General features: G+C 40.6%; 2 protein-coding genes across 2 annotated transcripts in view; both read left to right on the top strand.

Annotated features, from left to right (window-relative positions):
* ADCY10 (adenylate cyclase 10) overlaps positions 1-3,130 on the top strand; it is a 140,051-nt gene extending 136,921 nt beyond the window's left edge. The window contains exons 31-32 of the mRNA XM_032226823.1: positions 1,648-1,836; positions 2,866-3,130. Of these exons, the coding sequence (XP_032082714.1) occupies positions 1,648-1,836; positions 2,866-3,051 (375 nt within the window). The 3' untranslated portion in view covers positions 3,052-3,130. The remainder of the gene's footprint in view (positions 1-1,647; positions 1,837-2,865) is intronic.
* Positions 3,131-4,786: 1,656 nt separating this feature from the next.
* LOC116514582 (dimethylaniline monooxygenase [N-oxide-forming] 5-like) overlaps positions 4,787-15,384 on the top strand; it is a 36,021-nt gene continuing 25,423 nt past the window's right edge. The window contains exons 1-3 of the mRNA XM_032226187.1: positions 4,787-4,919; positions 12,816-12,952; positions 13,751-13,939. Coding sequence (XP_032082078.1) covers positions 12,818-12,952; positions 13,751-13,939 — 324 coding nt within the window. The 5' untranslated portion in view covers positions 4,787-4,919; positions 12,816-12,817. The remainder of the gene's footprint in view (positions 4,920-12,815; positions 12,953-13,750; positions 13,940-15,384) is intronic.

Raw genomic sequence — 15,384 nt, 5'->3', positions numbered from 1 at the left:
AAAGAACAAAGCATGTAGAACGCCCTTCTGTCACCGCGCTGTTGTCGCGGCGGTGATGACGCACGGTAATGATGTCGCGGCTTTAGCGACGCGGTTTAATCACCGCTATTTTGACGAGCGCGGTTTTGCCGTGCCACGAAAAATGTTTTCCTTGTTTTCCTCCCCAAAAACTAGGTGTGTCTTATACTTTGTAGCATTTTTATACTCTGAAAAATACAGTACTTGTTGAACTATTATACTCTATATTACCAAGGCAGGAATATAGTCCACAGGTGAGTTGAATGTTGTTACATGTTGTGTAGCCCACAGGATACCTACAGTATGTGGACAACATATGGGAATTCCAGTTTGTTTTTACTAGCTGCCTTTGGCAGATTTGGCACAGTTTTGCTTTGTATTGTGTATCTGGCTTGCAAATAATCAGTAATCTTAGAAATTACTGAAAAGCCACAAACCTCAATCTATATCATTTTCCTATTATTATGTGTACATGTCATTCTCTTTTTGCAAGTCTTCATTTGTCCTCATTTTTAAGGGTAAAGCCTCCGTTGAATCAAGCTCAGACGCTAGTGTTTATACAACAGGTTCATGGTTTTTTTAACCTGGCCAGAATATGGAAGTGATTTGCCACTGCTTTCTTTTAGAATGTTAGTTTGATTTCCTAACCAAGCCTGGTGCTCTTGAATTTCCTGGTGCTCTCAGAAAATAACCAGATCTGACGTTGCTTAGCATTTCATTATCATCCAAGGTCAGTTAGCTGTCAGGCTATTAGTAGTCTGTTTAATAGATGTGAGGGAAGTAGAATTATGTATTTGCCAGCCAGCCACCTACTCCCTGCAGTGCTTCAGGTATTTAGAGCCGTGGCACGACAAAACCGCGGTCCACTAAAGCGCGCCCGATTAAAGCGCGTCGCTGACATCAGCAGCAGCGCGACAACAACGACCGCGGAGAAAAAAGGGTGCTTTAAAAAGCGCTTTTAAAGCAAGCCGATTCACGTAAAGGTAAGGGTTAGGTTTAGGGTTAGGGTTAGGTTAAGGGTTAGGGTTAGGTTTAGGGTTACGTTAAGCGTTAGGGTTAGGTTTAGGGTTAGGTTAAGGGTTAGCGTTAGGTTAAGGGTTAGGTTTAGGGTCAGGTTTAGGGTTAGGTTTGGGGGGGGTTAGGTTTAGGTTTACGCGTTAATTTTAACTTTACCGCTCACAGCGTGCTTTTTTCGTCGCACTGTGATGACGTCAGGTACGCGGTTTCATCGAGCGCGCTTTAGTCGACCGCGGTTTTGTGGTGGAACCATTTAGAGCCACCAATTTCTTTATGTAGAAAATAGCATAAATGAGTCAATAAAGCAGCTTCTGGCCTTACCTTGAGCTTTGTTTTTTCCCCTCTTCCCAAAATCTAAACATTTAAAAAATAGTTACAGTGGTGGTTTCCTCAGAAAAACTACTCATATCTAGCTAGCTATTTGTTTGTTTATTTGTTTATTTGCACTAAGCCTGTTGTAATCTTAGAAAGTGACATTCTACAAAGATTGAAAATAAAATAACAATGCTTTATTTATTTTGTTTCTCCTTGTGATTTGTTCTTCAGAAACTATCTTTTTGCCAATGGTTGCACACCCAACATGCTGACATGACTATTCATTGTTTTTAATAGAATTTGGATCAGATAATGAACCAGTGTTCTATAAGCCCAGTGTACTATTCCAGGGTTTACCACCTGAAGGCCTATGTCCAGCTGATGGTTGGAAATGATGAACTCAGCCAAAAATTTCTTGAGAAGGGATTCTACAGTAGTGATATCTATGGGAATCGTTTGGAGAGATCCTGGCTAGAGCTTAGCAAGGTATTGCTTTAAAACTGATTAGAAATCAGAGATCAGTAGAACCTTTTAATATAAACCTATTATTTACAATCTTTCAGAATATTAAATTTAAGGATCTAATCCTACTTTACATATATTTGTGTCTGTGAATAGACATAGATAAATTCATTTTTTTAAAAAGAGGAAATTAGTCCTGTTTTAAGAATTTGATTGACAAATAGATTATATTTCAATTATGTACAGCAAAGTGGATATAACGAAATAGCAGGGATGGAAAAGACCTTGGAGGTTTTCTAGTCCAACTCCCTGCTCAAACAGGAGATCCTATACCAGTGTTTCTCAACCTTGGCAACTTGAAGATGTCCGGACTTCAACTCCCAGAATTCCCCACCCCGCTGGCTGGGGAATTCTGGGAGTTGAAGTCCGGACATCTTCAAGTTGCCAAGGTTGAGAAACACTGCCCTATACCATTGTAGGCAAATGGCTGTCCAATCTTTTCTTAAAATTCTTCAGTGTTGGAGCAACCACAACTTCTGAAGGCAAGCTGTTTCACTGGTTGTTTTCACTGCTAGGAAATTTTTCCTTAGTTCTGTGTGGATCTCTCTTTGTCTTTGATAAGTTTCCATCTGTTACTTCTTGTCTTGCCCTCAGGTATTTTGGGGAATAGGTTGTCCCACAGAATAGGCTAAAAATCCATTGACTGCCTGTCAGATATTGTGAACAATAATTGAGAAGGTGAACTTTCATATTTTTGTAAGGCACTTCTCTATGCTCCCGTGAATCCTAGAGCCACCTACTGGCAGCTGACTGAATTATAGCAGCATTTTGAAAAAATGAGGTAGGGAAACCCTTGAGAAATGGAAGACTATATCCTAGAATAAGGTGGAGCAGTACATGGCATATTGGCAAATAAATTAATTATTGATTCCTCTCTGTAAATGAAATACTACCATACCACAAAACTGTCCTTTCTTATTTTGTCTAATGACAATGTAGACAAATATAGTTATTTGCTCTCTCTACTCACCTTCTGATTTTCATATTTCGTAGGAGTGGTGGTTTACTGGAAAAAAACTCATGGAAGATTTTTGGTTAAAGGCAGTTCCAGATTTCCCTGTATGGGATGTAAACATGACAGCCCAAGATATGGGAGATATCCATAAAAACATGTACCTGCTGAAAGTACCAGAACTGGATATAAGCAATCCATTTCCAGAAAGTAGCATAGAGGAATAATAGTGAACTGATTGCAAGAAATCTCATCTGAAAGAAATTTTGGTTTATTTGTTCTCTTGTACAAACTCCACCATTTCCTGTGTTAAATCCAGAGTGTAACTTTTGATCTGTATGTTCTACTTTTAAAATTTCTTATTAAAAATTATTTTATCTTTCAGTGCTTTATTCATTGTTAGAATTATAGCCCATCTTTCAAAGGTTACATATTCTTCCAAAGAATCTCTCAAGTTCAACAATGATTAAGTCTTAAGACTTTTAAGTAATAGTGTCTTTTGAAATGTTTGGATAATAAATACAAAAAGTGTACTTATTGCATTTCACAATAAGTCCCTAGTGCAAACTTGTTGGTCCAACTGAACCAACTGAAAAAAATGACATTAAATATATATAAGCAACCATTGTAAAAATTTAAAGCAAAATATAAACATCCTTGTCGTACAGTAGTTAGTAATTAGAAAAGAAATGAAGGGGTAGGGTAAACTATTGAATACTAGTTTTTACAATGATTTTATTACATTATAACTTCTTGCATCTTTATTTTTATATCCTATTTTCCATGGTGCTTTTGCAATAACTGAATTATTTCAAAAACATAGTTATGGTTGCCAGCAGGTTTGGAAAATTCGTAGCCATTCTATAAAGGAATTCTGCTTTCAAGTAAGTCTAGGAAAACTAGAAGAAACGTTGCTTTGGATTTTCCTTCCCAAACTACAAAAAGATATGAAATAGTTGCCAATCTTGAAATATAAGAGCAACTATGTAATTTGCATATGAGCAAGCTTTATGAGAAAATACCTTATTAATTAATTAATTCATTCATTCATTTCCCAATCAATTTGCTAGTCAGAAGTTTGTTAAGGTGATCACATGATCTGAGGACAATTCCATTGTCCTCAGGAATTCCATTCAGAAATCTTAAGTTCTAATTTTATAAAACAGGATCGATGTTGCAGCAGTTGGATTTGGCAGTTCAAATCTCACCAGGCTTAAGGTTGACTCAACCTTCCATCCTTCCAAGGTTGGTAAAATGAGCACCCAAATTGTTGGTGGCAATACGCTGACTCTGTAAACTGCTTAGAGAGGGCTGTAAAGCAATGTAAAGTGGTATACAAGTCTAAGTGCTATTGCTATTCATCCCTTCATTCAAGCATAGTAGTAATTTTGAATGGTTGTTGAATGAATGGTTGTAAGTGGAGAATTAGGTCTATTATTGTATATCAGAACTCCAATAAGAAGAAAACCAGGAAGGACTTTACTATCTGTAAGCTTACAGCATTTGTTTTTATGGATATAACTCAAAATACTCTTAAGAATAAAATCTTGCCTCATTTCCAAGCTAGGAATAAAAATGCACAGGCAGATGCTTGAACTAGAGGTAGGGTTAATTTCTAAGAGCACAACATATAGTCAGCAGTCTGTGTATTTGTTAAAGGATGTATTTCATAAATTAATCTCGAATGTATGTATGAATATTCAGAGTATCAGCTTTTTGCAGCTAAATATCCAACAGTAGCCACATTGAGCAACTGACTTAAACATCCTGTTGGACTGCTCTGCTGCTCGTGCAGCTTTCCCACATTCCAGGTCACAGAATTTCAAAACGTAAATATAATTCACATTCCAGGAATGCAAAGGATAATTATTAATCAACCATTTCTTCATATAACCTGTCATGGATACCTGACAATGCCAACACTACAAAATCTAATCAGATCCCACCTCTGCCAAAATGGGAGGAGTAATTGCTTAATGATATCTTTGGGAAAATGCTTTCTCCTGTTAAGAGACTTTTATTGTGTAAGAAGCGAAGAAGAGAATACATACATCCATTTCTTCTGCTATTGACTGTTCACCTGCAGCTTTTCCAGGTTTGTTGCAATTTGTTGATATGAACCTGTTCTCATATGTTTGCTGTGTGTTGTGGCAGTGGGGGCTGGAAAAATGTGTAAATAGGCTAGTCAAGACTGGAAAATAGAGACCTGATCATGTTTCCTTGTTTCCTTCAGTTTAAAGGATTAAACTTATTCAGGTAGCACAATCTGTTTCTTAAAGCTTCTTTTTTGGTCTAAACTAAGATTACAAAATAAATTCGAATGAAAGAGAAACAGCAAAAGAGTTCAGGTTTCTTTTCTGTTAACTCATAATCGCAAGTATGGCTGACAAAGAGTAAAGTTTGAGAGACCATCTTGGGATGAGGAGGCTAGGCTGCTTGTTTTATTCTGATTTCTTTGAAGAGAAGCTAAACTAGCAATTTTAAAGGAAGCTTTGTGGAAATATTTGTTAGCGAGGTTGCTCAACTAGTCCTCCCTTCTCCTCCTCCACTATTTCTTTTGGTTTAGAGAGTAAAAAACAAAAAAACAAAAAGCTTTACCTTTAGTTCAGAACAACACCTGCATTGCTTTTCTCTTCCTTTCTTTTCTTTTTGATAATTCTATCCAAGACTAAAGGATCCTTCAAACTTGCTCCTGAGGAAATTGCTGGTCTTCTCTTTCACATGTGTGAACCAGTGTATTATTTGTCACCCTTTCAATCATTGAAAATTACTAGAGGAGGGAGAAGCTAAGCTACAGTATGTAGCATAAATTATATGTTAAAACCCCCTTTCAAACAACTTTTTGCCCACTTGATGCATTTCCATATAATATTGATACTTTGCATAAGAAGGATTTGAAGTCATTTTGATAGGTCCTTGTGCTTCCCTTCTATGGATTTTTTTTTGGGGGGGGGGATTTAATGGTATCTGCAACTTGAACCATATTTGATTTTATGGCTTTTTTACTACTGATTCTTCTCACCTCTTCTTCTTGTAAAGAACTAAATACACACCCATGTCCTCTGAATTTCATTTTGCCCTTTAAATCCATATCCCTCAGAGCCCTACTCTGTAGCCAAAGAACCACAGAAAGTATGAGTTCAGAGGGGAACTTCATAGATTAATTAGCGTTGGAAGAAATATCCATCTGGATTAATTCCAAGCCAGGAGAAAGGCACTGGAGACAAAATGGAGGCTGATTGGAAAGAGGGTCCATTTATTGATGAAGCAGAAGCACATGGGTGTTCTGGGCAGCTGACCACATGGAGTTGAAAATTAGAGTTATTTATACCTTATGTTGCACCTTGCCCTTGAGCTTCCTGTTTCTGTGCAAGAATTTGTATTCTATTGTCTGTTGTAGTGGTCATAGTTAACTCTGTAGGTTGTCTGAGAAGTTTGGTTGAAGCCTGGAGGGTGATGCAATGTGATTTTGCAATGTGGTGAGCTCTGCTGCTAGATAATCCTATTGTCAGCCCTGGAAGCCATCTTTTGCATTGGGGCTTCAGGCCAGTCACATTTAGTCTGGGGGAAAATGGGAGGGGGGATTATATGAAGTGTGGAAGGTATATAGTCTAAATAACATTCCTTTCTCAGAGAGTCAAGGACATCTTTCCCTACAACTGGAGTGGTGTGAATGGGAGGCATCTCCAGTTGGGACAGGGTCTGATTGGACCATGTGATGGACTTGTGGGTACTCGGCAGGGACTTGAACGTTCAATTGGGTGGGGAAAACCTGGAAGCTTTCAGATTCGGGTTTTCTCAGATGTGCCAATATGACATCTCAAATAAAATGGAACTTTGAGGCCTCAGAGTTTTCTTTCATTGGGGGTGTTACTTGGAACCCTGACATTAATTCAAATCTTCTTTAAGAACTTATCCAGCCTCAGGGTGCTTTCGAGGGTCCTGAGCCCTGAACGTTGACCCAAAACCGGGCAGCACGAAGACTCAGGGAAGATGGAGGAAGACCAGAAAGCCACAGAAGGAGCCACAGGGGATTGTTTGGTGATTTATGTCAAAACCCTCTACTCCCCTTCCCAAGCTGTGGTGGAAGCAGAAGATGCCGCAGACAGATAGCACCAGCTGGGTGCTCAGCCCAAAGAGCCAGTGCCTGAGTAAGTCATGCAACTGGACCTGACCCTGAAAAGCGAAGCTGAGGAAGCCACACCATTACAGGAGATGCTGTTGGAACCACTGATGGGTGCAGGACAAGCCCTGCCCAAGTGGAGAATGCTGAAGCAGATGCGTCACAAGCACTCTGAAGAATGGGGATTTGCAGCACCATCACATAGCCAGTTGCTAGCCGGTCTCCCAGAGCAGTTCCATCATTTCAGTGTGGGCAGTGCCACTCAACCCCTTGGCACCAAACAGCCTAGATGGACCTTGGCCTAGCCTATGTTCACCTTCCTGGGCCAAAAGACCACAATGCCACTGAATGGAGCGTCTACCTCCTTTCACTTGGCACGGAGCTGTTCGGCCCATAGCCTCATGCATCGGGCCAGACCTGCTGCGATGATGACCATCATGGGGCTGCAGATAAACCAGGAGGAAGTGATGGCGATGACCCAATGGTAAGCGCAGCCATCCACCCCTTTACTATCAAAACCAGAATAATAATGCCAGAAATGGGGATCCAAGGGGAAGTAGAAACCATCGTAGACATGGGCTACACCAGATGCCTAATCAGCCTCCTCATAGTTGAGTAGCTAGGCATATGCACAAGACCCTTAGTGTAATCCATCTGCTTTAAACAGGTTGATGGGACACTAATCAGCTGGGCCAATACCACATTAGTCACTGAGCTCGTCAGACTGGAGATGGATCATCACCAAGAACTTATCCAGTTTGACATATTTAATTAATTTGTATGCCTATTTAATTGATTTTAATTAATTTGTATGCCTATTTAATTGATTTGTATCCCACACCCACATAGCTCCAAAAATGGCTCCATCATACTAGGTCTCTCATGGCTTGACAAATGGGGATCAACCATCATTTTGGAGGACAGCTATAGGAAAATAAACATTGGCACTGGCCCGCTGCCACCCAGAGAGCCAGACCAGTGCCAGAAGGCTATGAAACCCGATAATGGCGGCGAACCCGGACCCGCAGCCCCCGCTACTGATGGACCGCCCAGTCATCCACAAGTGCCAAAAGAATATTGAGACCTATTAGGGTTTTGTAGTGAAGAAGACTGCAACTGTCGGCAGCTAAACTGCGCAATCCAAAAATGTACTCCATGACTCCTAAAGAAAGGGTGGTATTGAGAAAGTACATTGATGCCAATTTAGCGTGTGGTTTCATCCAGCCTGCAAAGTCCAAAGTGGCTGCCCCAATACTTTTTAAAGAAAAAAAAAGATGGTGGAATGAGTCTGTGCATGGATTTTCATGGAATTAATGCCATGTGCATGGAGAACACCTCCCCCTCATGAAGGACATGCTAAGCCACTTAGCCAAGGGCAAGGTGTTCACCAAATTAGATTTAAGAGAAGCCTACTACCGGAAATGAATGGAAAACTGCCTTTAATTGTCCACTTTGCAGCTTCCAATTTAAAGTTATACACTTTGGCCTGCAGGGAGCCCCAGCAGTGTTCATGAAGCTAATCAATGAAGTCCTACATGAGCACCTAAACAAAGGGATCCTAGTTTACCTGGATGACATTCTTATATTCAGTGAGACCCTTGAAGGACATGTAAAGCTAGTGCGGCAAGTGCTGAAAAAACTCCTCGCCACAAAGCTTTATGCAAAGCTGTCAAAATGTGAATTCTATAAAACCTCTCTAAGTATCTAGGCTATCAAATATCCAGTGGAGGAGTGGAAATGGACCCAGGGAAAGTGAAAGTGGTGCTGGACTGGCAGCCCCCACTCACTCGCAGGCAACTTCAAAGCTTCCTGGGATTTGCCATTTTTTACAGGTAATTTATCCCCCATTTGCAGAAGTTGCTCTGCCCCTAACAGAACTGTTAAAGATGGGCTCTCCTCTGAGGGCACAATGGCCAAACCTGGATAATGGACTTTTAAAATTTAAAATGGTTCTTTGCTTAGAAGCCAATTCTTCAGCATCTAGATCCAGAGTGGCAATTCATTATCCAACCAGACAATGTAGCCATGGCAGCAGTGCTCCTACAAATGAACCCACAAAGACAACTCCTGCCCTGTGCCTACATGTCCAAAAAACTCACCAACTCTGAGAGAAGGTGGGCCTTTTGGGAGAAAGAAGCCTATGCAGTCCAGTGGGTCCTCCTCTCATGGAGACATTTTCTAGAAGGGGGGAGTGCCTTTCAAGGTCTGGACTGATCAGAGAACCTTGAGGCTCTGAAAACCCCTTGGAAGCTGTCTCCCAAGCAAGTCCATTGGGCACAATACTTCAGATGATTCATATTCGAGCTGAAGTACATCCCGGCAGGAAAAAATATTGCTAGCTGATGCCCTGTCAAGAAAACCGCAGTTTGACAGCCACAGGAAAGAAGTCATCCATGCCATAATTCCCCCAACACAACAAGCAGAGCAGGTCACCATCAGAGGCCAAGCCAGGCAGCCCCCTGACCCCAGATGGGACAAATTAATAGCTGCATTAAAAACTGCACTCCCAGCTGACCCCTGGCTCACAGATAACAAAGACGTTTTGATCATGAGGGATGAACTAGCATGGAAAGGATCCAAACTGTATGTCCATGCGAGCTTGAGACTGGAAGTGCTACAGTGCAGTCATGACTTGAACCTGGCTGGTCACTTTGGGTTTCTGACAATCCTGCACCTCACTAGGAGACAATTCTGGTGGCAAAAGATGAAAGCGGATGTGGATGCTAAAGAGTCCAGGTTATTTGAGGAACCCTATGGAACAGCCCACCCCACTCAAGCTGGCAGAGGAGGCATGCTGCAGACCCTGTCAGTCAAGGAATATCAGCTGGCAGGGTCCAAGAGAAGAGTTTTCTTTGCCATGGCCCCAGCCCTTTGGAACATCTTGCACCCTGAGATGAGATTGGCTCTCACCCTCCTGACCTTCTGCAAGAGCCTGAAGATGTGACTCCACCAGTTGGCTTGGGGCCATAATGGGGAAATACCACACTAGATAAGATTGATCAACTAATAACATCTGCCACCTCCCCCACTACATTTTTCCTCCTCATCTTTTAGTTTTAGTTATAATCTGTATTTTCATTGTGATTTCATTGTGATGTTATATATTGATAGATATATTTATATTTATTTTGCTGTTATCAGCCACCCATAGTTGCCTTGCAGTGAAATGTGTTGCAAAAATATTTGATAATAAAATAAAATTAAATAATAAATTAAAATTAATTAAAATTAAAATGATCTGTCATTGAGATGGGAAGAATTAGAGAGGGAAAATGTTCTCCAATAAGTAGATGTTGGAAAACTGAATGCATTTTTGGTGGGACTGAAGTTTCAACTGAAAAACCACAGATTGATATGTGCTATTACAGGGAATAGTTCAATCAACTCTGCATCCAACTTTTTAGATCAGATTAGGTCATGTGGAGGGGACAACTTGATAGAAAGCCGACAAACATGTGGCCAATACTGTGGGCCTTTTGTCCTGTCGGGTACCTCCGGTCGTACGTCGGCATCACTATCTGGGTCTTGAAGCTCATATTGTTCTGGACTCTGCGACATCGGGGTGTCTGGGCAAGCCAGGAACTCTGGGCCTTTCCACCAGATCGATGTTGACAAAGAAGATGCATGGATAGAGCATGTGGCATGGACTGCTGGGTTCTGGTCAGTCGAAACATATCTCCATTGCTCTGGGTTAGAAGATTTCCTGATCCTGTCTATTACTAACATATACATAGAATCACCTGCTTCAATTGTGGATGTAGCCTAGCACCACCTTACTATCTGTGTAGAAGGTGGTGGCTTGCAGCTCAAGGTCCATTGCCTTTGTTATCAGGTCTGCGAGCTCTACAGCCAGCACGGCACCACAGAGTTCCAACCTTGGCACGGTGTGACCTTGTTGCGGTGCTAGTTTCGCCTTCCCCATGACGAAACCAACGTGAACATCATTCTCCCCACCGTAGACTTTGATGTATCCTACGGCAGCTATTGCCTTTGTTGACGCATCTGAGAAGATATGTAGTTCTTTCTTCCTTGCAGCTGTAGGCGAGATGGGAACGTACATGCACTGTACCTGAGCACTTTGTAGACAACTCAGGGAGTCTTGCCATGTTTCCCACCCTTGTTTCTGCTCGGAAGTGGCTCGTCCCAATCTTTGGTGTTTTGAGAGAGCATGCGCAGCAGGAGCCTCTCTTGGATCGTTACGGGAACAGTGAACCCTAGGGGGGGTGTCAAACAGGCTGTTCACGGTTGACAATACTCCTCTTCTTGTGAGAGCAGTTTTCTGAGCTGGGGATTTGAAGGTGAAGATCTCCTTTTTCAAGTCCCAACAAAGACCAAGACTGCACTGAATAAAGGGGGTATCTCTGCTGAAGTCAAGTTCCTGCAATCCCTTAGCATGGTCTTCAGGATTGAAGGCTGCTAGCACTCCCTCACTGTTGGATGCAATTTTATGCAGCTTAAGATTGGATGCACCTAGCATCTGGCGTGTTCTTTTTAATAGGTCTGTGGCCTCTGCTGGGGTGGGCATGGATTTTAGGCCATCGTCGACATAAAAGTCCCATTCCACAAACTGGCATCTGCACCGTATTGGGCCTCATCCACACGAGCAGTGTGTTGCAGGCCGAGGTTGGCAATTGCTGGGGAAGAGCCATTTCCAAAAACGTGCACTCAACAAGTAGAGGGGAGACATGCATTTATTTATTTATTTATTTAACTTTGTAGGATCTTCTTTCTTAGTATACCAGAGCTTGTGAGCACTCTTCCACAGGCAAAAATCAGGCTTTTTAGAGAAGATTGCAGAGGCTGCTTTCTCATGCCACTCTTTTTTTTTTTTTTTTTTTTAAACACATTTTCTTAATCACACAAAGTCCTTCATCTCAGGAGAATTAAACAGCCTTTCTCACTGAAACTGGATGTCTCTCTTTGCTTCAAGAGGGGGTGGGGGTGGGAATCCCGTCAGTTGTTCTCATTGAAATGGGATGCAAACGGAGGTTTAAGCTGAACTTTTTTACTTCGGAGCTTAGAGAGGAAGGAAAAGGCATGCATCAACCTTTTTACATGAAGGGAATAAACTTCAAAGCCTTTTCACTCTGAGGAGGTTAAAGGATTTCTAATGTCTTTTTACTGTTCTGCCCTGGGCTGTTGTAGGCTTGCTGGGGCATGCAGTTTAACTCCACGCTTAGGAATCTCTTTCAGATCACGTTTATTATCAGGCATTCTTAATAGCAAAACTTACAGTTCAGTGTTAAGATACTTCTGACCTTTCATGATCTGTCCCATCACGTAGTGTAAAAAGTCATTAATTTCCTCTAACTCATGCTGCTGGTGCAAAGCTGCTTTCCTGGTAGAACAAAAGGCAATGCAGTGAGTGGTCAGTAATGAATCAATTTTCCGGGGCAGGGTACCCCGCTGCCCAATCAGGGAGCATAGATGTGGTCACATGTTATGGAACTACATTTCCCACAAGGCAGTTCTGCCTACATTTCCCATAAGGTAGTTACATTTCCCATGAGCTAGTTTCTTAAAGGAGACAGCTCTTAATTCCTACATTAGCTGTATACTGTTAGCTATATACTGACAGCACAATCACAATAGAGAATGTCAAGGTGCTTGTAGGAGGCCTGAGCATGATTTAATTTATTTTAAGAAAGTGCTAATCATCCTGAAAACATTGGAGGAATTGGGAGTCTTGACAAAGGCTGGGAGGTATGCAGATGAAACAGGTTGGCAGCTATCTAAAAAGTGATAGGAAATGGCAACTATTGATTGAATTTCCAAATATATTGGATTATTTATTTTTCCAAGTATTATTACTATAAAATACATAGAAAGGAATAAACTGGTCCTAACACATCTGCTTTTGGAAAACAGAGATGGAAAAGAAAAGAGTGGCAATTATTGGAGGTGGTTCCAGTGGACTCTGTAACATCAAATGCTGCTTGGAAGAGGGTCTGGAGCCTGTGTGCTTTGAAACTAGTGATGATATTGGGGGACTTTGGAGGTTCAAGGTAAGTGCAAATGCTCCATAACCATGAAGCTTTACTTCCAAGGGGCTTGTCATCAACTCTCTCAACCTTCAGCACTGTTTCATGTAGCCACTTGGTATCCTCAAAAAGGATTTCTAACTATCATAGTTAGAAAAAGAAATAATATATTTTTGCCTCAAAAGCATCCTGAAGATCATAGAAATATGTATGTCAGAATGAAGAGAAGAAAAAGATGAAGCAGATTTTGTCAAAATTTATAGCTTTCCATGAAAACCATTATGGAGTATAGCTTACAGAATAGGCAGATGATTTCTGAGCATAAAAGGGCTGGATACATAGGGCATTGTGAATTTAAGCATAAAGCTGCCTCTTTCTGTGCTCGTATATTTATATTGAAACTTAGTACTTTTATTTGTGGATCTTAAACCCTTAGAATCATCTCAGACACAGGAAATGAGCAATAAAGTTTGAATTGAATTTCCAAAGACTGGAGAAACAGGAATGCATTTCAAATAAAGTTTAAGGTTTTAAGGTTTTAATAGATTTGTATGTCGCCCAATCCCGAAGGACTCCGGGCGGCTTACATAAAAACAATTTAAAAATATTAAAAGAATTTAAAATACAAGACAAAGTGAATTAAAAAACACAACATGCACTCAATCTTAGTGGGGCTGGAGATCAATCAAAGATCAGCAGCCCCAGGCATGCCGGAACAGCCAGGTCTTAATAGACTTTCAGAAGACCAAGAGAGTGGGGAGGGTCCGAATAATATATATAGAATAAAAACAGCAACAAAAACTAATTTTTTATTTATTGCAGGAGAATCCTGAGGAAGACCGGGCTAGTATTTACCAATCTGTGATCATCAACACCTCCAAAGAGATGATGTGCTTCAGTGACTTCCCCATCCCAAATGATTTCCCCAACTACATGCACAACTCAAAGATAATGGACTATTTTCGGATGTATGCCAAACACTTTGACCTTCTGAAATATATTCATTTCAAAGTAAGATGAATGCTCATTATCAAAATCCAGGCAGTATCCCAAAGTCATCATTTATGACCTCCCAGCTGGCTTCTAACAGGCCAAGTCAAGGGGGAAGCCAGATTTTCTTAACAACTGCATGATTCATTTAACAACCATGGCAAAAAAAGTTATAAAATCAGGTATAACTAACTTGATAGCTGCCTTGTTAGCAATGGAAATTATGACCCCAATTGTGATCATAAGTTGAGAACTACCTGTAATTGGCATGCTTGATGAGAGCACAATACTATGTTAAAATATGAATGGGATTTTAGTGTTTTAGGAACTGCTTTAATCTTTCCACTTGTATAGTGGCAGAAATATCATAAAATCATTGAGTTGGAAATGAACATTGAAGTCATCTAGTCCAACCCATTGCTCCATTCAGGATCCACTAGAGAAGTCTATATCTTAAATGTTTTGCTCTCCAAACTCCTTCCAATATTTAAACAGTATTGAAGAACCCCAAATAACTTTTGTTTGTATGGATTATATTTACAATTTTACTGTATTAAAATTAGAAGTAATGCATTTGTAGAATATTTATTAATTGAATAAATAAAGTCAGGAAGTTCTACTTAATGTCTAGACTGAACCACTTCCATATATTTTTTTAATCCACTGATTCTTGTCCTACCTTGGGATTAGACATAGTTTTGATTGTAAATGTCTTCAGATTTCTTTCCCAGCCATTGTAGGAAGTTAAGTGGTCACATACTGCTGCTGAGTACAAGCAACATATGTGGTTCCCTTCCATATGTAACTTGCTTGCTTGATTAACCAAGGTGAGCGGAAAATTCCAAAAAAAATTGCATCTAAAAACACCCACACCTTCATGTAAATCTTATGCAAGAGATCCAGAAATTTATTAGAGACTATCTTTCATAACATTTTGTTCATTTATAAAGGTATGTAAGATGAATCTGATACATGCAGAAGCCTGTTTTTCAGGTGTGGTGAAAGAGTGCTGTATCATTTCCAAACTGCAGGATATGTTTCCATCAGAAATATAGTAGCAATAGCAATAGCAATAGCAGTTAGACTTATATACCGCTTCATAGAGCTTTCAGCCCTCTCTAAGCGGTTTACAGAGTCAGGATATTGCCCCCAACAACAATCCGGGTTCTCATTTTACCCACCTCGGAAGGATGGAAGGCTGACTCAACCCTGAGCCGGTGAGATTTGAACAGCCGAACTGCAGAACTGCAGTCAGCTGAAGTAGCCTGCAGTGCTGCATTTAACCACTGCGCCACCTCGGCTCGTACTCCACACGCCTTGGATTTTAGGACAAAAATGTTAAGACCAATCTTTCTAACCTTTTAACCTATTTATTTAAGAGAATCCCCTGAAAAAAAGAACATTTAACCTTAAGGTTTAATTTAGGGTTGCCTTTTTATTGGAAAGTAAACCTCAGGTCCATCTCT

This window comes from Thamnophis elegans, chromosome 11 (assembly GCF_009769535.1).
Source record: "Thamnophis elegans isolate rThaEle1 chromosome 11, rThaEle1.pri, whole genome shotgun sequence".
Lineage (NCBI taxonomy): Eukaryota > Metazoa > Chordata > Lepidosauria > Squamata > Colubridae > Thamnophis > Thamnophis elegans.
Note: the sequence above shows the minus strand (reverse complement) of the source record. Positions and strands in the feature narration are given on the sequence as shown.